Source organism: Barbatula barbatula, assembly GCF_947034865.1.
Source record: "Barbatula barbatula genome assembly, chromosome: 9".
NCBI classification, from domain to species: Eukaryota; Metazoa; Chordata; class Actinopteri; order Cypriniformes; family Nemacheilidae; genus Barbatula; species Barbatula barbatula.
In genome coordinates, this window is record NC_136772.1 from 535,792 (window position 1) to 556,744 (window position 20,953).

The 20,953-nt window shown below is 39.1% G+C and overlaps 4 protein-coding genes across 9 annotated transcripts in view; 2 read left to right on the forward strand and 2 right to left on the reverse strand.

Moving 5' to 3' along the window:
- gpm6bb (glycoprotein M6Bb) overlaps positions 1-5,070 on the forward strand; it is a 24,882-nt gene extending 19,812 nt beyond the window's left edge. The window contains exon 7 of one of the 4 annotated variants that reach the window (XM_079464649.1): positions 2,618-5,070. In XM_079464649.1, coding sequence (XP_079320775.1) covers positions 2,618-2,767 — 150 coding nt within the window. In that variant the 3' untranslated portion in view covers positions 2,768-5,070. Of the gene's footprint in view, positions 1-620 lie in introns of all 4 variants that reach the window. The other 3 variants (XM_079464651.1, XM_079464648.1, XM_079464650.1) reach the window with 3 other exon arrangements.
- On the reverse strand, positions 4,816-14,075 carry ofd1 (OFD1 centriole and centriolar satellite protein). Of its 3 annotated transcripts, none has more exons than XM_079464645.1 (22): positions 13,842-14,075; positions 12,967-13,185; positions 12,800-12,868; positions 12,675-12,702; positions 12,387-12,497; positions 12,157-12,293; positions 11,829-12,002; positions 11,639-11,745; positions 11,434-11,553; positions 11,197-11,270; positions 9,957-10,048; positions 9,651-9,840; positions 8,818-8,948; positions 8,540-8,651; positions 7,502-7,969; positions 7,207-7,360; positions 6,184-6,290; positions 6,026-6,100; positions 5,838-5,899; positions 5,482-5,634; positions 5,269-5,339; positions 4,816-5,188 (listed from the first exon to the last, which is right to left on the reverse strand). In XM_079464645.1, exons 1-22 carry the CDS (start codon positions 13,935-13,937, stop codon positions 5,143-5,145), a joined length of 2,796 nt encoding a protein of 931 aa, XP_079320771.1. In that variant the 5' UTR covers positions 13,938-14,075; the 3' UTR covers positions 4,816-5,142. The 3 variants fall into 3 exon arrangements, with proteins under 3 accessions (XP_079320771.1, XP_079320770.1, XP_079320772.1); XM_079464644.1 differs by having other exon boundaries at positions 4,859-5,188; positions 7,502-8,014; XM_079464646.1 differs by having other exon boundaries at positions 5,022-5,188; positions 7,502-7,873.
- A 1,170-nt stretch (positions 14,076-15,245) lies between these two features.
- trappc2 (trafficking protein particle complex subunit 2) lies at positions 15,246-16,519 on the forward strand. Its single transcript, XM_079464541.1, has 5 exons — positions 15,246-15,400; positions 15,474-15,588; positions 15,672-15,815; positions 16,010-16,096; positions 16,171-16,519. The coding sequence occupies exons 2-5, from the start codon at positions 15,496-15,498 to the stop codon at positions 16,267-16,269; spliced, it is 423 nt and encodes a 140-aa protein (XP_079320667.1). The 5' UTR covers positions 15,246-15,400; positions 15,474-15,495; the 3' UTR covers positions 16,270-16,519.
- Positions 16,505-20,797, reverse strand: rab9a (RAB9A, member RAS oncogene family). The gene is made up of 4 exons (XM_079464540.1): positions 20,585-20,797; positions 19,325-19,364; positions 18,866-18,898; positions 16,505-18,746 (listed from the first exon to the last, which is right to left on the reverse strand). The coding sequence occupies exon 4, from the start codon at positions 18,724-18,726 to the stop codon at positions 18,121-18,123; it is 606 nt and encodes a 201-aa protein (XP_079320666.1). The 5' UTR covers positions 18,727-18,746; positions 18,866-18,898; positions 19,325-19,364; positions 20,585-20,797; the 3' UTR covers positions 16,505-18,120.
- Positions 20,798-20,953: the final 156 nt, after the last annotated feature.

The following is a 20,953-nucleotide window of genomic DNA, read 5'->3' on the forward strand; positions in this document are numbered from 1 at the left end:
AAATGCACAACAGAAATAAACCAGATACAGAACGCATACGTTTCTCTCTCCATGCTCAGTTTGTAAGTTGTAGCTCACAGGTTTCAGTTCGATGATGTCACGGGTGCTATTTTGCTTTTACAATATAATTGATAAAACTATAAAACGACAATGATGTAACGCAGCTTAGGGTTACGGTTAAAATTACAAAGGGTATGCTTACACGGGCTTTGAACTTTAATCAAATGACTATTTTAGAAATAACAACGTTACCAAAAAAGTAATGAAACAACAGTGACGCGTTACTGCCCAACACTGGTAATCACACAACTAAACAGATTCTGTTAATATGATCAACTCCGTGTGAAGAACAGACAAACATAATGACAGACGTGTCTTTATCGGGTGAACTTTTTCTTTTAAGGTTTTGTCTCACTAGCCGAGAAATTGGTTAGCGTGATGCCAGTGTTTGTGTGAAATCCTGCATGAATGTTCACAGATGTTATCAAAGTTTGTGAAAGTGTACTGACAGGACTCAGACAGACAGAACCAGAGATTGAACAGTCAGACAGACAGCTTAAATATGTTTTCTTGAGTGTCGCTCCATGCGTTCATTCATTCTTGTGCTTCTCTTCCACCAGCTCATCTACATGATGGTCACCACGTATAACTTTGCTGTTTTGAAGTTTAAGAGTCGAGAAGACTGCTGCACAAAATTTTAACTTGCGTCTCACTTTACTGAAATGAACTAGAATCACTCACCTGACGGACTAAACAAACAACAGCCGGTGTCATGTGTGAATATAACGCTGTATAGAGATGAAGTGTCTGTGCCATCACCACACAGTGTTCTTTTAAAACTGACACTTTCATATCAGAGCATTAATAAGATCACTATCACAGGTCAGTGTTCTGAAAGTGTTCGTCTTCTTCGTTTACTCCACACAACGTCTAAACGTCATAAACTCCATCATTATTATTGAGAGAAATGAATATTTCTTTGATTCGCGCACGGAGGAAGTGAAGAAGATTCACACTTCTGGAACTCGTCTGTGAGAAGTAATATTTTTAGAAGTGTGCCGTTGGAAATCTCCAGCGTTTTCTTCTTTTAACCCCGTTTACAGTTTTCATTTCTTTGCTTTTCTCATGCATGTTGGTGTTCAGTTTGTTTACATTGAGGACAGACTCAGTAATATGATGTCAGTATTCACATCTGATGCAGTTTTCATGTGTTAACTGCGGTTGATGCCACGTACGTTTGATGCTGCTCTTTTAAACACACACATACTGTTCCCGTCAGTGAGTGACAGATCAAATATGACCTTCTTAATACAAGTAACAAGGTAATAACAACATATTATTCATTTCCGTAGCTCTATATAGATATTAAATCTGGTGATGTCATGAAAAGACTCGCTCATAACGGCGTCTGCTTCCGCTATTAATCCTTAAGAAGAATAGAAAAGAACACGCGTGACGAGAAGAGAGCTAGTGAACTCACACATGTTTGTGCCAAACACCTCAGTGTGTCATATATTTGACATGTTTTCAGTTAGGGTATACAGTAAAGCACTGAGCCGTGAAAAACTGAATTACGGTGATTTACCCCTTTAACCACGGTAAACACCGTAACGCATGATCTGATGTGCCTTATTGCGTTTTAATCAACTAGATGGTTCTCAGTCTAAATTCTGATTGGATGAATAACGTCTAAAGTTGTTTAAAGTCAAAGAACACACACACACGCCTGTCATCTGTGCACAAATGTATTAAAGTTACATTGCTTAACAAAACTCAAACGACCTACAGAGAGATAAGTGTGAATGGGATAATTATAATAAAAGCACAAATATTTGTGTTTATTAAAGCAACACAGTCGTGAGGCGTGTGTTTGTCTGCGTTTTGCAGCTCATCCAATCAGAATCTAGAGGCGGGGCTTTGACTTTGCGTTTACATCCGTTCAGATTCACATGTGTTTAATCCAGTGTCAGTGTTATACAGCGTGTGTTTAATGTTTATAATGTCACATATGTATAGATGTTCTAATATGTTTTCGTTGGACGACGTGATGCTGCTTATATCACAGGATCACGCGCGTGTTTGACAATTTCTTCTGTTAGTTGTACATGATCAGAATTAACAGACCGCATGCTTCACTTCACCGAATGGTTATTTCATATGACCTTAAGATTTCAATCGCTGTAGTTTTATCTTTCTATAAAAGAAATAAAAAAAATGTTGTGTACTAAATGTCCGTGATGTGTTTTATTGTCGTGTAGCGGAGCGGGGTGATTTCTTTACTAACATCACGAGCTGCGCTGCTTTTAATCCACTTTCTCTTGTTAACGTGTCTGTGTCTATCAATGTGTGTTATACTGGAATAATATTGAGTAGTTTGTAGTTGTTTGTGTTTTAAAGGAATAGTCCATAAATAATCATTCTGTCATGATTTACTCGACTCTCACATTGTGTTTGACTGAATCGATAACAGCAGACGGGTTCGACGTGACCGAGGTTTCATTTGGACTGGACTATTCCTTTAAAGCGTGCGTGTTTGTGTGTTGTCTATATAGTTGTGTAGCTGTGGCTTTGCGTGTTTAACCTGCTCACCGGTCGTCCGCTTGACCTTCTCTTGCAGATTCATTATCTAATGATCCTCTCTGCTAACTGGGCCTACCTTAAAGACGCCAGTCACTTACACTCGTACCAGGACATCAGAATGAAGGAGGAACAGGAGCTTCAGGACATCCAGTCTCGCTCCAAAGAATGTCTCAATTCATACTCGTAAGACGTGGAGGTGACGGACGCGGGCCGCTTTTATACTGCCAACTAAAGCCACCCTAACACACTAATGCATCTCTGCTCTTTTTCAACTAATGTGCTTTTTCGAGCCGCTCTTTTCTGGGGACCTCCTTTTGTATTTTCTGTTGTGTATTTTTCTCCGCAGGTTAGATTTGTTCACGTTTTCTTCTATTTCTGACCGTAGCCCTTTGCGACGGCCGGTTAAAGTTCGAAACATTGCACTATTCGAAACACAAATGAAAGAGCATTTATTTTACAAACCACTCGTAGACAATTGACAGACTATTTTTGCGTAAGAAATGCAAATCAATGTGATGTGAATCATCACATAAAAAAGTCCTTCGTTCAAAATTTGAAAGTATTCCCTGTGTTTGTATGATTTCTATGACTAGTTTTTCTAGTTTGGCTTATTGTTTCTAAGAAAAAGAATCAAACAAAACAAAAAGGTTCTCAGTGATTTATTCTGAAGTCATGAAATTGTGAATATGGTGTGATGTGTTTGATCGGTCGACTAAAACAGATTTTTGTTCTTAGAAAGCATGATGTTTTTAGCAATTGAAGGTTTTGTTTAGAATGCAATACTAGTTTACTCTCTACTTAATACTGTGTGCAGTACATGCTAAATACTATTTGTTTTGATAATAGTATGTGAAAGGTGACGTGTTATGCAACAGTTTTGACAGTATTGTGATGCATTGATCTCACTATGTTTTGATGTTGCATGTTTATGGCGACTGCCGTCCTTGAAAACTACATATTATTTTGCTTTTTTTAATTACATTTTGTAGTAAAATGTCTGAACTTTTGACCGTCTGCTTAAAAGAAATGTTACAATCAGCAGTGATCGAAGGTCCATTTGTTTGCATTGCATTGTGGGAAACGGTACGTGAGGTAAGCGTGCTTTATGTACTAAATATATATTAAATATACAAAGGATGTGTAAACTCTGAACAGTATCTAAGAGATGTCCAAATATTCTGAACGTGTGGATGCAGGGTCAGAATCTGATCTAGAATGACCACTACGATCACATTGGCCTCACGATTGAAAATGTTTGCTGTTGTTATACAATCGATCTTTCAAAAGCATCGTTAAGAGTTCAGTGTCGAAGCTTTCTGGCACATTCTAGTGAACATGAACTCAATGTGCGATACACAAAAACAGCAAACGTCCAGTGGTTGTACATTAATGACATCATTGTCATGTTTTCTGCTTCGTTTGAAGCCCATAAGATTCTCAAATCATCCTGAAAAACATGAAGTATGAAACCATTTGACGTGTTAGAAAAGAAGGTAGAATAGAAGCTCTCAGACTTTGGAAATCTGTATGTTTACAGAAAGAATCTCAGACCTACAGTTGCTATGAAATTACTGAAGACAGAAGCTTGACTGGACATCAGCTAAAACATGTTGAATTTGTTGTACGTGATAAGGGAAGAGGCTGTTTTTCTTAGTTTTTTTCAGCATGCTAAAATGCAATAGTGTGGGTAATGTGACCCAGTTCAGAAAGTGGAACGCAGCGCTTTGTTTTCTTGTTTAGTTTGGATTGAAGCAGGTTCAACAAACGTGCAATTGTAAATACTGACAAATCTCGCTGTGACTTTTATAAAAGACATTTCTATAGTGTTTGAAGGAATAAACCTGTGATGGTATCAGCTGTGGTTATTTTTCAGTATTTGCCTTTCTGCTTTTTAACACGATATGTGGTTACATATATATTTTGTGTAGAGGATTGTTTAGTTGGAGTCATGTGTTTATTGGTTTATGTATTCTGTATAGTATCTTTGTAACCTGTAGTCAAACATTAGTTTTAAATAACTGTAGGCATTTCTTTTAGTTTCTATGTATTGACTGTATTTTGAGATTTAAACAGATGTTAATGGTGATATTTTGTCTAAACCGCTCTATAATTCAGGACAGTGTTTTATAAACTCAAAGAGAATGATTTTTATCTGATGAAGAAGTGTTTGTGTATTTCTTGTGTTTTAAATGTTTCACCTCGAAGCTTTAAACCGGTAACATTCACCAGCTCAACATCAAGCTGAGGATGGAAGTGGATAAACATGAACATGATTTTACCCAAAAGTGATCGTGTGACTTTCAAAGAAGTTCTTGTATTTTATGACAAATAAAACAGAAGTGGTGTTCACTGACTTTTCAAGATCGCTTGTTGCACGTTGAAAACATGTTTGTGTGTGTCAGACTTTCCAGAACATTTTTTGTAATATTTCTCCACGAAATGAAACGAGTTATATCACATTTATTCACATTTTAATACACAGATTCAGACACACAGCTTCAATTTATCGTGTGAATAAAAAAGTACACATAATACACATAAAATCATAAACATCGCTGGTCTTCACCAGAACTCCTCATCCGGTTCTTCGTGTGAAACTGCATCAATGCTGGAAAAGAAATCAAATGTTTATCACCAGAACAGACTTCTGTGTGTTTACAATCGCAGCTGGATGAAATATTAACAAACCTGTCGTCATTGACCTCAGACAGAAGATGCTCCTCCTGAGGGCTTTCACGGTCAGACTCTTTCTTTGGGCTCTGAAAGTTCACAAACACAATAACGGTTCAAATGAATAACGCAGTCACATGTTTATTTACACAGAGAGAGAGAAGATCAATGTAAATGTGCTGAAACATCACTATTATTTGTCAGTGAGATGTGATGTTGTTTTGAATGCACCTGCTCTTGTTTTCCCTGCGTGAGGATCATCATGTATTTCGCCAGTGGATTGATGACATCACAATCTCTTTCAGCTTCTTCATCTCGTCCTCCAATCACAGAGGCCGCTCCTGTCACATGTTCTTCTTCTGCTTCTTTCTCATGTTGAATCTCCTTAAACAAGATAAAAAACAAAGATCTCATTATAAACACCTCACGGTCCATTTACAGCTGTTTTCCCGCCCGTCTCTGTGAGATCACATGATGAGGGGAAAGACTGTAAACATCTCTCATACTTACAAAACACAACAACATCAAAAGTCTTTAGATCATATTTTTAACGAGAAAATTCAGACACAAGCGTGTTGCTCTCTTACCAGCTCCTCCTCTCTCTCCTGCGGTGTCTCCTCCTCTTCAGGAGCGTCTGATGAAGGTACGGCTGAAAACACATCACATCATACAGTATATTCATCATCCAGATGTGTGACATCAGAGCTGCAGAAACTAATGAGGACTAAACAGCAGCAGGGCAGACAGACGGGTGTAATAACATGAGGTGTCTCACCCTCATCCTGCAGACGGCTCTGTGTGTGTGTGTCCTGTAGTTTCTGGAGGACACACTCCTGATCGACACACACAACTGAACACACACACACACACATCTCATCATATACAGGTTTTTCATGACACGCTAGGACTGTAGAAGTCGTGAGGAGAACATACGTGGTTGAAGGTCGGTGAGGTCATGAAGACTGATCTTCTCAGGCTGTGGTGATGACCTTTGAGATGATGATGATGATGAGGAGATAATCTGCTGGAGTCTGGGTGGACTGCATACAGATATCACATTATCACGGTCGAACAATCTCAATCTTTAGTGTTGTAAAGTAACAAAGTCAAAAACTTAAGTACAGTACTTCAGTATTTTTTGGAAGTATCTTTACTTGAGTCTTTATATTTCTGCAGAATTCATTTCAACAAGGTTCTTCTTTTAAAGATAAACAGATTATTTCTCAGTTTCAATGCAGGGAAATGCAAGGAAAGAAAGAAGTAATGGACAGATTTGATGATTTTGTTCCAAGTTTTTCTCTTAGCTGATAAATTGGGGGTGGGAGGGAATTATCCTTTAATAAAGTTATAAAGTAAAGTTTTAAAGATGTGGTTTCTGAACTTGTATTTTGATAGTTTAGCAATTTGGCAACATGATGTTCCAGATAAAACTACTGAACTTGAGACCGAGCTCTTTCAAAGTTGTAAATGTAATTTTGATTATTAAAGTGATAGTTCACCCAAAAATAAAAATGATGTCATCATTTGCTCACTCTCATGTCATTTCATACCTGTATAAATTAGACAGAGACAATTTTCAATTCTGTATCATCATTGACTGACACAGTAGGAAAAATGACAATTGTAGTCAATGGTCCCCAGAATTGTTTGTGTTCCTACATTCTTCCAAATATCTCACTTTGTGTTCAACAGAACAAGAAAATACAATATTTAGTTTCCACTATGGTATTGGATGATGTCACCGAACAGAAAATTGCAAACATTCTTACAAACATCTTTCTCTGTTTGACAAAACTAGTTTGAAACATCCTGAGGGGAGTAAATCATGACAGAATTTTCATTTTTGAGTGAACTATCCCTTTCAACTTTACTTTAAAAATACCTTTGATACTCAAGTACAATATTTTTCGGTTACTTTAAGACTTTTGAATCTTTAATGTGATGGATGTGACGTACCTGCTGTGGTCACGTGTTGTGCTCTTCATGGTGGGGCTGCTGACAGACGTCAGGTCGCTGCTGTCTGCCGGAGGGATCGGTGAGATCTGTCTGTCTGTTCTCAGATCAGTGAACATCACCGCCGGTCCTTCAGCGTCAGTGTTCCTCAGCCGGTCTGAGTTAAACAGTAAACATCTCACTTACACCTGCTGAAGCATCTCTGAAGTGACATCATCAGTCTTACATGACATCTGTACGGGGAAAAACTGTTCGGACAAGAGACGAATGAAAGATTTCATGTTTAAGAGTGACAGACCGTGAGTGACGACAGGATGGGTCTGATGAGCGTCTGGTCTGGAAATGGAGACGGGTGTAGAAGACAATCGTCTGGCAGGAGGAGATTGGAGTCTGGGTGGAGTCTGGTCTCCTGACGGAGTTCTGCTGAGCGGCTCGTGTGGAGCTCCGGTGAACGTGACTCTGGGTTTGATGTAAGACGTGGATGTTGTTGTTCTGTGACGTGACGCATCTTCTGTGGTTCTCTGCTGGTGGTTTCTGTAGGCGTCTTCTAATCGGTCAGCTTCTCTTTCCAGCTCTCGTATTCTGGTTAAAGCTCCAGACAGCAGTTCAGAGTCTCGCTCGGGAACCTCGACACGAGAGCGCGGATGACGCAGAGCTCTGAGAGTCACTCCTGCTTCACATAAAGCAGCGTCAGGACCTGTCGCTCGTCTGATGAGAGCGCCGTCTATAGAAGTGTCTGGAGGATTCAGACAGAGAACAGACCCGTCTACCAGAGAAGGTTTGGGATTTAGAAGAATCTCGTTCTCTAGAGCTGCGTTCCCATCACCGACAGAACACACAAACAAAGGAACAGATTGAGATAAGAAAGACTGATAACAGGGTTCCCACACCGAAAACAAAGTCCTCTCTTACGGCAGAGAATTACAGCATTAATATCAAATATTGGATTAGAATAATATCCAGGGCAAAGAAATCTGTTTCTTTATTCCCAGATATTAAAGAAATAAATGTGGCGAGACCCTGAGAGACATACAGATGCAAGTGTTTGGCTTGTGAATCTGTACGAATGAGATTTCAGATGTAAAAAGAGACTGAACATCAGATTGACTGAAACCTCCACGGCAAAAACCTAAAGCCATTAATGTTCAGTGTTTGGTGTCAAACGGTTTAGTCAGAGAATAGAAATGTCTGTGGTTTAGTTATGAATAAATAATAATTGAGTTATTATCCGTGAGCTGTACATGAGGGCTGTACATGAGCAGTAATGGAGGTAAAGTCTTTGAGGTTTGAGAGAATCTGGAGATGATTGATAAGATTCAGAGAGTGCGTGAAGAACCTTGTTGTGTGTGTTTCAGCTGAAGTTGAATCTCTTCAGCGTTTGTGTTCATCCACCGCGTGCGTTCCTCACACTCCATCAGCTGAGCCTTTAACAGAGCACACTTCTGCATCTACACACACACACTTCTGTCAGAATATAGTCCAGATGACTACCGTCATTTTCCTGATCATTCTGCTCATTCTTATGACCTTAATGTATCCAAACATGTCTTTATTTTGTTTGTGATGTTCATTGAACGGTCATTACTGACACGTCTGTGTGTCCTTCAGACTGACCTCATGTTGAAGCTGCGTGTGCAGAACATTCTTCTGCGTCTCAAACTCTTCTTCATCACATCTGCGTGCCGTCTGCAGTCTCTGCAGCTCTGCCTGCAGCCGCAGCTGCTCTTCAGATGGACTGCTGACTTCTACACAACAAACACAACAACAACATCACACTTGTGTGAAACTGAAGAGAGAGCAGACGGGTGTGGATTATAATCATAAACAGAGCTCGACTATCTAACATTTCTGTGTTCCGACGCAACAGAGCACATGCGAACAGACAGCAGCGTTTGTTTTTCTGTTGTCCGTATCTGACCCCTGTAGACTCGATGTATATTTACTCTGCAAATGTTTATCTCAGAATAGAGGAACAAACAGAAAAACGGTTTTTCTCGATGCGTTCGCAGACAGAATCAATGAGTCGCATTCATGAACACCGAACCACTAACTCTAAACATACAGTATGTGACATGAATGACATATTTAGTCAATAATTTACTCTGCCAAATATGATGAATATGTTAAGCACAGTGCTATTAGAAAAGCAAGACTCAGAAGCGGTCACATTAGACTTTACGTTCCATGCACAACCATGCGAATGCGCCAGTCCGTCCAAATATATTTTGCATTTGCTGCGTAGCAAAGCTCATGTTTGGTGAACTCTGACAATTTGCGTGACGTGTATGCCAATAAAAGATCTCGGTACAGAAATGTAACATATGGAGGATCGGCTCCCGCACCGTTTTGCAGCATCGTCTGAAGGAATCTTGCATGTCAAAGTGTAGTGTGACCGTGGCATTACTGTGGTAAAAACATCCCCATTAACCTCTGACAGACAGACAGACCTCGTGCCAGTTGTCGGTTCTCCTCATGTTTCTCCTCCAGCTGTTGTCTCATGAGTCTGATCTGTGTCTGATGTTCAAGTGTTTGTCTCTTCAGCTCTGAATAATCCCTCATGTTGTCCAGTTTCTCCTGAAGCTGATGTTTCTGCTGTTTTAGAAGATTCATCTGCTCTCCGAGCGTCTGCAGCTCCATCTCAAACACAACACACATTACACTTCAGAATCCCACCTGACACCATTACATCACTCCACTCAAACAAACACACACACGTGCTGAGATCTACACATCATAAAGTGTGTTTGTTTTACCAGCAGACGTTTGACTTCTGAGAAACTTCTCTTGTGTTCTTCAGCTTTAGCTTCAATTACAGACGATTCTTTCAGCAGACGAACACTTTCAACTGCAAACACACAAAACATCAACACATACAATATATACTTTTTTCACTTTATATAATGAGATCAATGATTCAGGATTCATATTTTAAAGGATTTAAATATGCGGACGATTTGACGCTGGTTGGCAGGTCGAGTAAACCCAGAACAGAGGGAGATACGCTGTACTATAGTCACATAAACTTGCATGAAAATTGGTGTAAACTGAGCTCAATGTGAATAAAACCAAGGAATTGGTCATTAGAAGGAATAAATTAGATTTCATTGAAGGGTTAGAAAGAACCTTTGACTCTTGATGGACATCAAATAGAGACGGTTGGAAGTTTTCAATATTTAGACTCAATTATTGATAGTAAATTGACATTTGCTGGAAATGTTGAGTGCGTTTTAAAAAAAAGCAAGACAAAGATTACATCTTATTAGGAGGTTACAACATTTTGGTGTGAGTCAACATATTTTAGAGATGGTTTATAAGGATCTTGTTGAGAGTGTAACATGGTTTAATGAATTACTGTCAGTTAAAGGAAAGCAAAAACTGCAGAGTACTTCGAATTGTTAGAGCTATTGTAGGACAACCACAAAGACAACTGGATGAAATATATCAACAAGAGTCACACAAAAAGCACAGGTTATCACTGAAGACTGATTTCATCCGCTGAATATTAAATCACAGCTTTCAGAAAACCTCGAGCAAGGACAAACATACATCAAATAAACATCAAATGTGTTCTGTATGAATGTTTTTCTATGTGGTGAAGCCAAAGACAAATTTCCACTTGACTTGACTTGACATACACTACCGGTCAAACATTTTTACACTTATGTGGTCATATGTTTTCCATATTTTGGAATAATAATAAACTCATTAAATAAAACAAAGGGAACCATGGCAATTATGTTGCAAGTAACTACAAGTTTCTTTTTTATCCCTGAGATGCTTATTAAACATTATTAAAGGATTTCCCATCTATTCTGAGCTCTTATTGGCTCTCTTCATGTTTGTTTGCAAAATTAAATTTTGCTTACTAAACAAATTTCAGACATTAAGGCGTACACTTTCAGATCAAACGTTTTTTGCCCAAATACTTGACTGAAGTGTATATATCTGATATAATATATGCTCCATATGTCACTTAGATTTCAATATTCAAACCTTTATTCTTTTGCTCATTTTCAGTGAGCATCTCAGTTCTCCTCATGTAATCTTCCTTCAGTTCCAGCTGATACCTGACAGTCAAACACACACACACTCTCAGTTTTTCTGTGATGTACTTGAGGAAGTATTTAACAATAAACAAAAGAGCGTGTGAAATGATAAAGTGAGATGTTCGGGTGGTTTGACAAGAGCGACCCCTGCAGCGTTCTTCATAAAGAACAGACATCAACTCACTTCATCACCTCGCTCTTCAGCTTCTGCTCGAATGATTCCTCCATGTTCTTCACAGACATCTCTCTTCTCCTCAGAAGATCTTCCACGGTCTTCCTTTTCTCCTCGTGAAACTTACACGACCTGTGCTCAAGACACACATGATCTTTACAGACATGACAGGAGCCGAGGGAATGACAGGAGTGAGGCGTGTGTTGGTTTGACTCACTTCTCAAAGGCTTCAGTTCTCTGCTTAAGTTCCATCTCTCTGTGACGCGCAGATTCAATGTCCTTCAGCAACATTTGTCTTTGTGTGTAAATCTCCTTCTCCTCCATCTGGATTGTGTTGAAGGACATTGTTAGTTGAACAGAGTGAGTCAATTGGGTTTTAATCCGATGTCTACGTGAAGATGTCCTACCTCCTGATGTTTCTGTAATCGTTCTATGGCGTTTTTTTCACGGCTCATGAGAGCTTCTGACTTCAGCTCGTGTGTTCTCTCCATGTCTCGCCTCAGCTCCAGGATTTCTTTACGAGATTTCTCTTGTTCCTCTCTCTTTACCTTCATGATCTCCACATCCATGAAGTGCTGAAGCTGTGTTAGTGAGGATGATGAAAACATCACGAGGAATCCTTGCAAACAAACGTTTACTCTTGTGTGCCATTGAAAGAAACTCAAATAAGAACATATACTATGTAATATTTTTTCAAATGAAGTGTATTGAATGTCAGATTTGATGAAGACGGACCTTTGCTTTGAGTTCCACCTGAGATTGTTCTTCTATCTCTCTTCTGTGTTCGGTGAGTTTGGCCTCCACAGACGTCCATCTGTCTTCTCTGTTTCTCATGAGCTCATACTCCTGCTCGATCATCTGCATCTTGTCCACTGCACAACACACATGACACTCTCTGACGCTACTAAACTCCAACAGAACCAACTGAAATATTTGATGAACCAATAGATGAGAACATGACGTACCGAGAGATTCTTTACGAGCGTCTTCAGTGGAGGTTTGAGTAACAGCGTCACAGTTAACTGAACCATGAAGATGATGATCTGTGAGTTCTGTAAACAAAGTCATCAAGAATCCTGCGGAGAAGAAAACAAACCCTCTTCATCACCTTCACCACCTAATACTGAAGCGTTCAGTCACCATCAACAACTAACTCATCTTTGGGAAGTAAACAATCACGGTGGATTGAAACAAACAAACAAATACATGTACAAAACATTTCAAATAAAACATTCTATGATATTACATCATACCTGTCTGTCCTTTCTGGAGATTTGACATCTGTTCAAAGATAAAAGAAAAAAAAACTAAAGTATTGTAATGAATTCAGCGTCAAGTCTACACACGGGTAAATATCCTCTCGTGACATATTTATTACCACGGCTTTGTATAAAGGCATGTGAGGGCTGATCTTCATGAGCTGAAGAAGATCTCTGCTTGACCACACCTTCAAGTCAAACAAACAAAATACATCATCATCATCATCATCATCATCATCATTCTATTCCTGCCCTTCAGAAGTAAACAAACTGATGATAAACTCACCTTGTCTTTACTCATCCCACACTCCGGATAAAAGACAGACAGTGTGTATTCACAGCCGGTGCTCTTCAGGTGATCGATCATTACGCTGTTACACGCTGTGACGAGCACAGAGTCACTGTGAGCTGATGATGCTGATGGTGCTGATGCTGATCTGAGAACAGTGTGTCGTGTCCGAACCGGCTGCTGCAGCTCCTGGATCAGCTGATTCCGAAGCTGCGTCTGCAGAACATCACAACAACCGAACACAATGGTTTTAATGGAAACTGTAATGGCAATGTGTTGAGGTGTTACTGGTCAGAGACAATAGAACGTAGGGATGATTCACTGCGAGCCGGTCGAAAATCTATTATAATACGTGACGAGACGTTAAAAGAAGTTCATGTTTTGAACAATGTTCAATGTTTCCTGCAAACTGTGGATCTGCTCATATCTCTTAATAAAGTCATAGACAAAGTCTTAGATTGATATCAATGAGACATTTGTATTATTCATTATTGTATTGAGTTATTTGACCTAAAATACGACAATGTGCAACATTATAGAAGCAATAAAAGAGCCTTCACATCCCTAGAAACCGATCAATCCTCCAGGGATGAGACCCAAAACTCAAAAGACATTTTTAAGTGGATCGTGTGGCTCATAATCATCATTTCTATTGATTCTGTCAGTTTGAATGTGTTGCTGGTCAGATAACAGTTTATAAAAGCGTCTTAAACTCTAGTCCGACTTGTAAACATTGTGTAGTCTTCATATATTCACCGTGTAAACTCATTAAATGTGTTATAAAGCGATCAGGCGTGTAGGATTAAATCATCTGTTGCATGTAAATGAAACACATGCCGTGCAGTCACAGCGACTGTAGAATGAACACAAACCTTCATAGAGTCGAGCAGCCCGCGGCTCTTAAAGGTCTGATAAAGCTTCTGTCTGATCTCGTCCGCAGATAAACTCTCTTCTTTATTCACAGACATGATCGGATCGGATCACTCCTTATATCTCATCGATCTTTATTCTCTAACACACGCCGTTCCTTAGCAACGCGAGGCCTTTACATTTCTAACGGCCAGCAGATTGTGTTAAACTTCCGGGTTTATCCCGGTGACGCACATATCATACAGGGCTCGGATTGGCTGTTTGGGTAGGGGCGTAAAACCAAAGATCACACAGATTCACAGGATGCCGCACTCTAAGTACAAATCGCTGCATGCCGGAGTACTCCCGAAGGGGCGGTAAACTTCAAAAGGGGGCGGAGTCGCCATACGCAATACGGCGTGTTATACGCTGTGCAGAACTGCATGAAGTATAACACGCCTATAGACTTCGTTTACTTTTCAAAATAAAAGTTCGCCAATTAACCACTAAAAATGCAGTTCATATTTCATATTCATTTAATGTCACCATGAAACGGAAGTTGCGATTGACTCATTTTCCATATCGTGTATTCGAGCGAAACGGCTTCTGAAATTAGATAAAACTCTAGGGCGGGGCTTTATTTTGCCCTTCCCTTCTTGATTGGTTTGTTGTAAGTTGGGCCTGCAGGGGAGGGCTAAAAATGCCTGGCCATTGGACAGTCAGCAGTCCTACCTCTTTTTTGTTGCTGACGTCACGTGGATGAAGTGTTGTTTTTGGAGAGGGGAGAGAAGTGCTAAACCTTTTTGATTAAAGATTGCGAGAGAATTTCGAAAACATTATAGTGTGCACAGATAAATCATTTATAATAATCACGACAACACTTGTTTAATTGCATGGTGAGTATTTTAGGGTAGGGGGATATTTCCCTCAGAGTCGTTAGGTTTAGGGTGAGAGGAATATATAGAATGACGTAATGTAAAACAGATTAACCGCACTGCTATAGGCGCCATGTGTGTAGTGTCTCCGCCAATAGGAGAAAGAAACGCCCCCTGATCGCTCCGTGACGCAGACATACCTCTCCAATACTTCTCCAATTTCAAGTTACTTTATTGGCATGATTGTGTGTTCTTACAATATTGCTAAATCATTAAACATATAACAAAATACATACAATAAGTACAAACATTAGAGTCAAATTAAAATAAGGTGCGAGAAAAATATCAGAATAAATCGCTAAGACTGAGGTAAGGGCTCTTTTCTTCACACCGTATGCAACCTGAAACGTATTTTTCGCCATTTGAGAGTAGATAACAGAATGTATGGTATGTCAGATTTTCTAAAAATCCACCGTAGCCAGCGATTTTACAGATATATCGGATTGAAATAGCTGGCGTTGCCTATAGTGCGGAGACTTTTTTTTAGAACGAGTCTTTGGTACGACCACCGGAAACAGGAAGTGAATGGTCACCACATCGCATTCAGTGTAGTTGTACAGAACACGGTCCGTGTTCATTTTAAAGACGCGCAGTGTTAGAATGTGTGTCGTTTGAGCTGAGACAATTACGTCATTGCTTCTTCTGTGGTAAGTGTTTATGTAGCGCAGGTTTGTTTATGTGAAGTCTCCATTAACTGACGCCTCACGTCACTCTTTGCAGTTGTTTGTCGTGAGGTTTCACAATGTCGGGCAGTTTTTATTTTGTAATGGTGGGTCATCATGACAACCCGGTGTTCGAGATGGAGTTTCTTCCTTCTGGAAAGGCGGAATCAAAGGTGAGTGTGATGATCTGATGGTTACAGTGTGTGACAGACTGATGCTGGATGTGTATGATGTGTATGTGACGGTCACGTGACAGGATGACCACAGACATCTGAATCAGTTCATCGCTCATGCTGCTCTAGATCTGGTGGATGAGAACATGTGGTCGTCCAACAACATGTATCTGAAGACTGTGGACAAGTTTAATGAATGGTTCGTGTCTGCATTCGTCACTGCTGGTCATATCCTGAACATCATCTGAATGACATACAGGCTCATTCTATACATATATTTTCAGCCGTTTAGAATGATTTAATATAAAAAAATCACGTGGACTGCTCTCAATCGTCACGGTGTTGCAGAACTTGTACATGAATGATCCCTGATACATCTGAAATGTGTGTACAATGATAATTCCTTAACTTTGCTTGCATACATATGAGATTTATAATGCTGCATGATGTCCGGCAAGAAGACGGAATCAAGAACTTCTTTAATGATGTTTACGAGTTGTACGTCAAGGTAAACATCTTATATTTCTCTCTCTCTGTTTCTATGTTGATTTTCTCTTAAAATGTCTTTGTGTTTTTACCCAGTTTGCAATGAATCCCTTCTATGAAGTCAACGCACCGATTCGCTCCACGGCGTTGGACAGGAAAGTGCAGTTTCTCGGGAAGAAACATCTGCTCGGTTAATTACTTTCATATTATAATTGTGATATGTACATTTTTGTTAAATTGTGTCCTTATGCTTAACTATATACACGTGTTGTTTATAATGTGTTTAAGCATCTCTCTATTTTAATCTCACTCATATTCCAGTTTTTCGCATTAACTGTTGTTGTCGAGGGTTCAGTACATTTACAGCTGATGTAAAGCTCAAGATCTGTGAATAAAGCAAAGTTCTGAAGTCAGATTTTTGTTAGTTTTTATGGCAAACACATCCCAGCGCTGTGTTCAGTTGTGTTAACAGCACCACACCTCTCCGACTTTTTCTACTGTATATAAGATGTGTCTTGTGCCATGTCTGCACATTTTCTCTGTAAAGAGCCGCTGGAGGCAGACCAAAGCACAACCTTTATATTTGAGAATGATATAGGCAGAGATGGTTACAAATATTTACATAAGCCTGCTGTTCAAAGTTGGTAGTATACAACACTGCTTGCATTCGCAAGCAACTATTCCATTTTTTTTAACAGAACCGAACACTCAACCCGTCTGTCATAGTTCAGACAAATAGGAGGACCAACCTCAAACTCAATGACCGCTCAAATACAAAGGAAAGAGAACGAGTAGCAAACAGCTTTTCATGTTTACCTCATTCATTCAGTGACTTACTCAGTGGGAAAAAAAATATACATCTGGATCATAAAAACTAGCCATTACATACCAGAAATGCAGCTGGAGGGAAAATATTTATGATAAAAAATCAAAGAAGAAGGAGTTATTACATTCCGAGTACATTTTGATGAAAGCTTACAGTGAATATTTTCTTTGGAATAACCTGGAGTGCTAAAATGTACATAAAACAAGAATCTGGACTTCATGTTGATTTACACGACACACAACTACAATATTGTTATGTTATATAATAATATACATATAAATATACCCATCACTATAAAATGATTTCAAATGTAATTAATTTAGTATATCCTTTCATTGTTTTCTGTTTATGTGTGTTTTTATACTGCACCATTGTGTTAATCTGCTTTGCAACAGTATAAACAGTAAAAAGCGCTATACAAATAAACGTGAATTAAATCAAATAATAAAACAAGTTCAATAAGCATTGTTCAATGTTTCTGCTTTAATTTAAATTTAACAATCTACAATTTGAAGATTTTAGTGCTTTTTCTTTTGACATAAGTATGCTCATTTTTAGTAGAAGTATTTATATTTGGCACTCTCTACACAATGCTATGATAATGTTAATATATTAGACATCTGTCACAGTGTATGAACACTCGCTCTGTAATACTAGAGCTGCATTAGTTAAACGTAGTAATAGGACAAATCACATAATACAGACAGAGCTAAACATTTCTTAATCACAATTTTGGTCGAGTGTTCCAATAAACACCCTTGAAACCCTTACAAGCAAACTCGTGCAAAATATTATGACTGGTGTTCAGAAGTTATAGATTTAGAACCCCACTGGGAGCTTTAGGCATAAAACCCACTGAATTTCTTTCAAAATTACACTGTGGTAGCAGGTTAAGAACTACATATTTACACACGAGTAGACCGATCTTGTTTAAATGATTTTCTGATGTTTTTAACTGCAAATCTAGATCAGAAATCCTGATTAAGAAAACGACTTTATTGCATTTGCTCATCATTATTATACTGCAGACAGATCCATCTAAACATCTACCCACAGAGATCCCAGCCCTTTACTCACACGATCCTCAAAACAGTTTCAGTTCAGATGTCACCCAACCCAGTGTTTATATTCAAGTGCACGTTCACATCTAATGCAGACTCATTCAGTTCACTGCAGGAGCATTAAATAACGAATGGAAATGGAGATACACGTGTGGTCCTTTAACAGCAGGGTGTGCCGCCGCGTGGCTTCCGGTGCAGGTTGATGGTGTCTGTCGGAATCAAATGTTCCTGCCGGTCCTCCAGGGCCAGAACTCTTCTGACAGCTTCTTCAAACGCGGTGGCAACGTTGGTCGCATCTTTAGCGCTGGTCTCAAAATACGGATGGTCACCGTTATCTCTGCACCACTCCTGGGCCTCCTCCCTGGTCACCTGCCTCTCCGACACGTCCAGCTTATTTCCCAGAACCACAAAGGGAAAACTGTCGGGCTCTTTAACGTCGGCGTAATAGACAAACTCTTTCTTCCAGTTGGCCAGGTTGTGGAAGCTCTGGCTGTCGTCCACGCTGAAGGTCAACAGACAGCAGTCTGAGCCGCGGTAGAAAGGTGTTCGCAGACTGCGGAATCTCTCCTGGCCAGCCGTATCCCAGATCTGCAGCGTGACGGTACGCCCATCGACCTCCAGGTCTTTGTTGAGGAACTCTACGCCGATTGTGTGGAAGAGATGGGCGTCAAACTTGTTGGTGACGTAGCGGTTCATGAGGGAGCTCTTGCCCACGCCGCCGTCGCCCAGAAGAATGACTTTCAGAAGAGATGATTTGGATGACATGTTAACCGCTCGCTGGTGACCTGCAAATAAACGAGTGAGTGATCACTGTCTGAGTCAAATACATTCTAGCTCAGGAACACTGCGCACATCCGTCGTAAATGCATGACGCATACAGGTGGAGGTTCAGAGTTTCACTTACCTTCAACACCGCAAATAATTCATCGTTCAAAATCTAGAACAGAAAGTGACAAAATTAGACATCGCAATTGATAAGATTTACATTCTTCTATGTTTTGGTACAGTAGGTGTTTCAACACTATGAACAAATGATTGCATTTCATTTTAAAAGGTCATGAACATGCAAAACAATCCAAGTACTTTATTAATCAATGTGTCATGAAAGAATACACAATTAAATGTATTAATACAATGTGAAAAGTAATCCAAACCCTGATGGTTTCCAATTGAACATGTTTAACGTTAACTGCTTTGTGCAAGAGAGACCCGTTCAAGGTTAAAATATATTTAAATTGTAATTGAATGGATCAATCCGATACATCCCATAGGTAACATTGCTCTCTGGTGCGATAAAGAACTGCTGCAAATACTCATGTGGTACAACACAAACTGAAGGAATGAGAGAAAAAAATGGCCTCACTGTTTTCGCTCAGCTGCTGCGTGTCATGTGCTTCTCTGGCCTGCAGATCACATGCGACAGTGTCCATTAGAATTCAGAAAACATGCAAGTCAGTGAGTTTACCCAGAACAACTAAAGCATCATACACAACTCTACAAATACACTATAAAGAGATGAATTCAATTCTGTACGCCTGGGAGGAGAGAACTCCGCTGCCTTTTGTGTTACTATGTTACTATGTTTGATGTGACTATAAAGACTATCTGGGTTATTGTGGAAGAACATCTATCATTTGATTATTAAATAAAGAATATACCAGAAAAGAAGGTTGAAGGTTAAAGAAGCGTTTACTGTTGTAAAGTAGGCTTGGTACATGATCTTCAGGGGAAAAAAGAACTGCAGTTTTCTGCACTCAATGTTTTCACGTCCACTTTTTGCCTTTCGTTTCAGTATAAGGGAATTTTATATTAATATTGAAAATTTTAAAGAATTATCAGCCCAAAATGTTCATAGCGTTGCATCCCTAGTTATATTATAACTGCATAATATGTGTTATTATGTACACAATATGTATTTTAGTTTGGATCATGTTTTATTGTGTAAGCTGTATTTGTTTAGTAATTATGGCTTAAATCAAACAAACCGAATGCACAATACAAAAAAAAACATGATTTTTGAGAATGTTTCAAAATCGAGCTCTTCATATATTCTTGTTTGTAAAGTATAAAAGAACAATAACATATGTTCTGTACATCAGTCAACGGGCATTTGAGGCAAAAGTAAGATTAATAATTAATTATTACATCATGTTTTTACTATAAATGCAAAATTGTAAAAAATAAATGAATTTTAAGAGAACAATAACACAAACGCATCCATTGCCATTACAATGACATCTTTCTATCATTCCCACACAATTATAATACAAGATAGATTCCTTACTGTAGATTCTGTGGTGAATTATGACTGAGAGGATTCATTTATTCATTTATTTACGAGAAAAGCGAGAAGCGTTAATCAAACCAAACCAACACGTCCGTTTAAAGAGACCGTAAAGGCGAATACACTAATGATAAAGATAAATGTAAACATGTCAAGTATGACGTATATCACTCACGTATAAGAATCTGAGAGAATGTAAATTAATAAACACACGCACACACACAAACAGACATATATGTGTGTATGTGTGTGTGTGTGTGTGTGTACAGTGTGAGTGTTGTGTACAGCGAACTTTAGCTTTAACACGCCACCTGAGCGCGAGCGCAGAAACTCTCTCACCTGCAGACGCTTGTAAACTCATCGGACTTGAAAAAGCTCAAATGTGGATGAAATAAAAGAATGAAAATAAAGAAATAAAGTGAAATAATGAAGAGTTTCAGAGCTCTTCCCTGCCCTGCTGATGGTGCCACACTCCACCAATCCTATTGGCTGCCGCCTGTCACGTGAACCGCAGTCTCATCGTCGATCACGTGATGATTTTCTGACGTCAGCGCTGTTTGTTTCTGTAATGTTTAGTTTTATTTTCTGCTCATTTAAGTTCTTTGTTTTAAAATTGCGTCGTTACACTACAAATGAGTTTAATTTACATAAAAATAATCCTAAAATAGGAGACATGTTTTTCTGAGATTTAGATAAGCGGCTTATTCA

What these genes read in the sequence shown, in the direction of transcription:
- rab9a (XM_079464540.1), bottom strand. Translation starts at nt 18,726, where the DNA reads ATGTCATCCAAATCATCTCTTCTGAAAGTCATTCTTCTGGGCGACGGC.
- ofd1 (XM_079464644.1), bottom strand. Translation starts at nt 13,937, where the DNA reads ATGTCTGTGAATAAAGAAGAGAGTTTATCTGCGGACGAGATCAGACAG. An exon ending in CAGAAGTCAAACGTCTGCTG is followed by an intron (nt 9,841 to 9,956) that starts GTAAAACAAACA and finishes GTTGTGTTTGAG; the next exon opens with ATGGAGCTGCAGACGCTCGG. An exon ending in CCTCACCGACCTTCAACCAC is followed by an intron (nt 6,101 to 6,183) that starts GTATGTTCTCCT and finishes GTGTGTGTTCAG; the next exon opens with TTGTGTGTGTCGATCAGGAG.
- trappc2 (XM_079464541.1), top strand. Translation starts at nt 15,496, where the DNA reads ATGTCGGGCAGTTTTTATTTTGTAATGGTGGGTCATCATGACAACCCG. An exon ending in CTGCATTCGTCACTGCTGGT is followed by an intron (nt 15,816 to 16,009) that starts CATATCCTGAAC and finishes TTTGCTTGCATA; the next exon opens with CATATGAGATTTATAATGCT. An exon ending in TTTACGAGTTGTACGTCAAG is followed by an intron (nt 16,097 to 16,170) that starts GTAAACATCTTA and finishes GTTTTTACCCAG; the next exon opens with TTTGCAATGAATCCCTTCTA.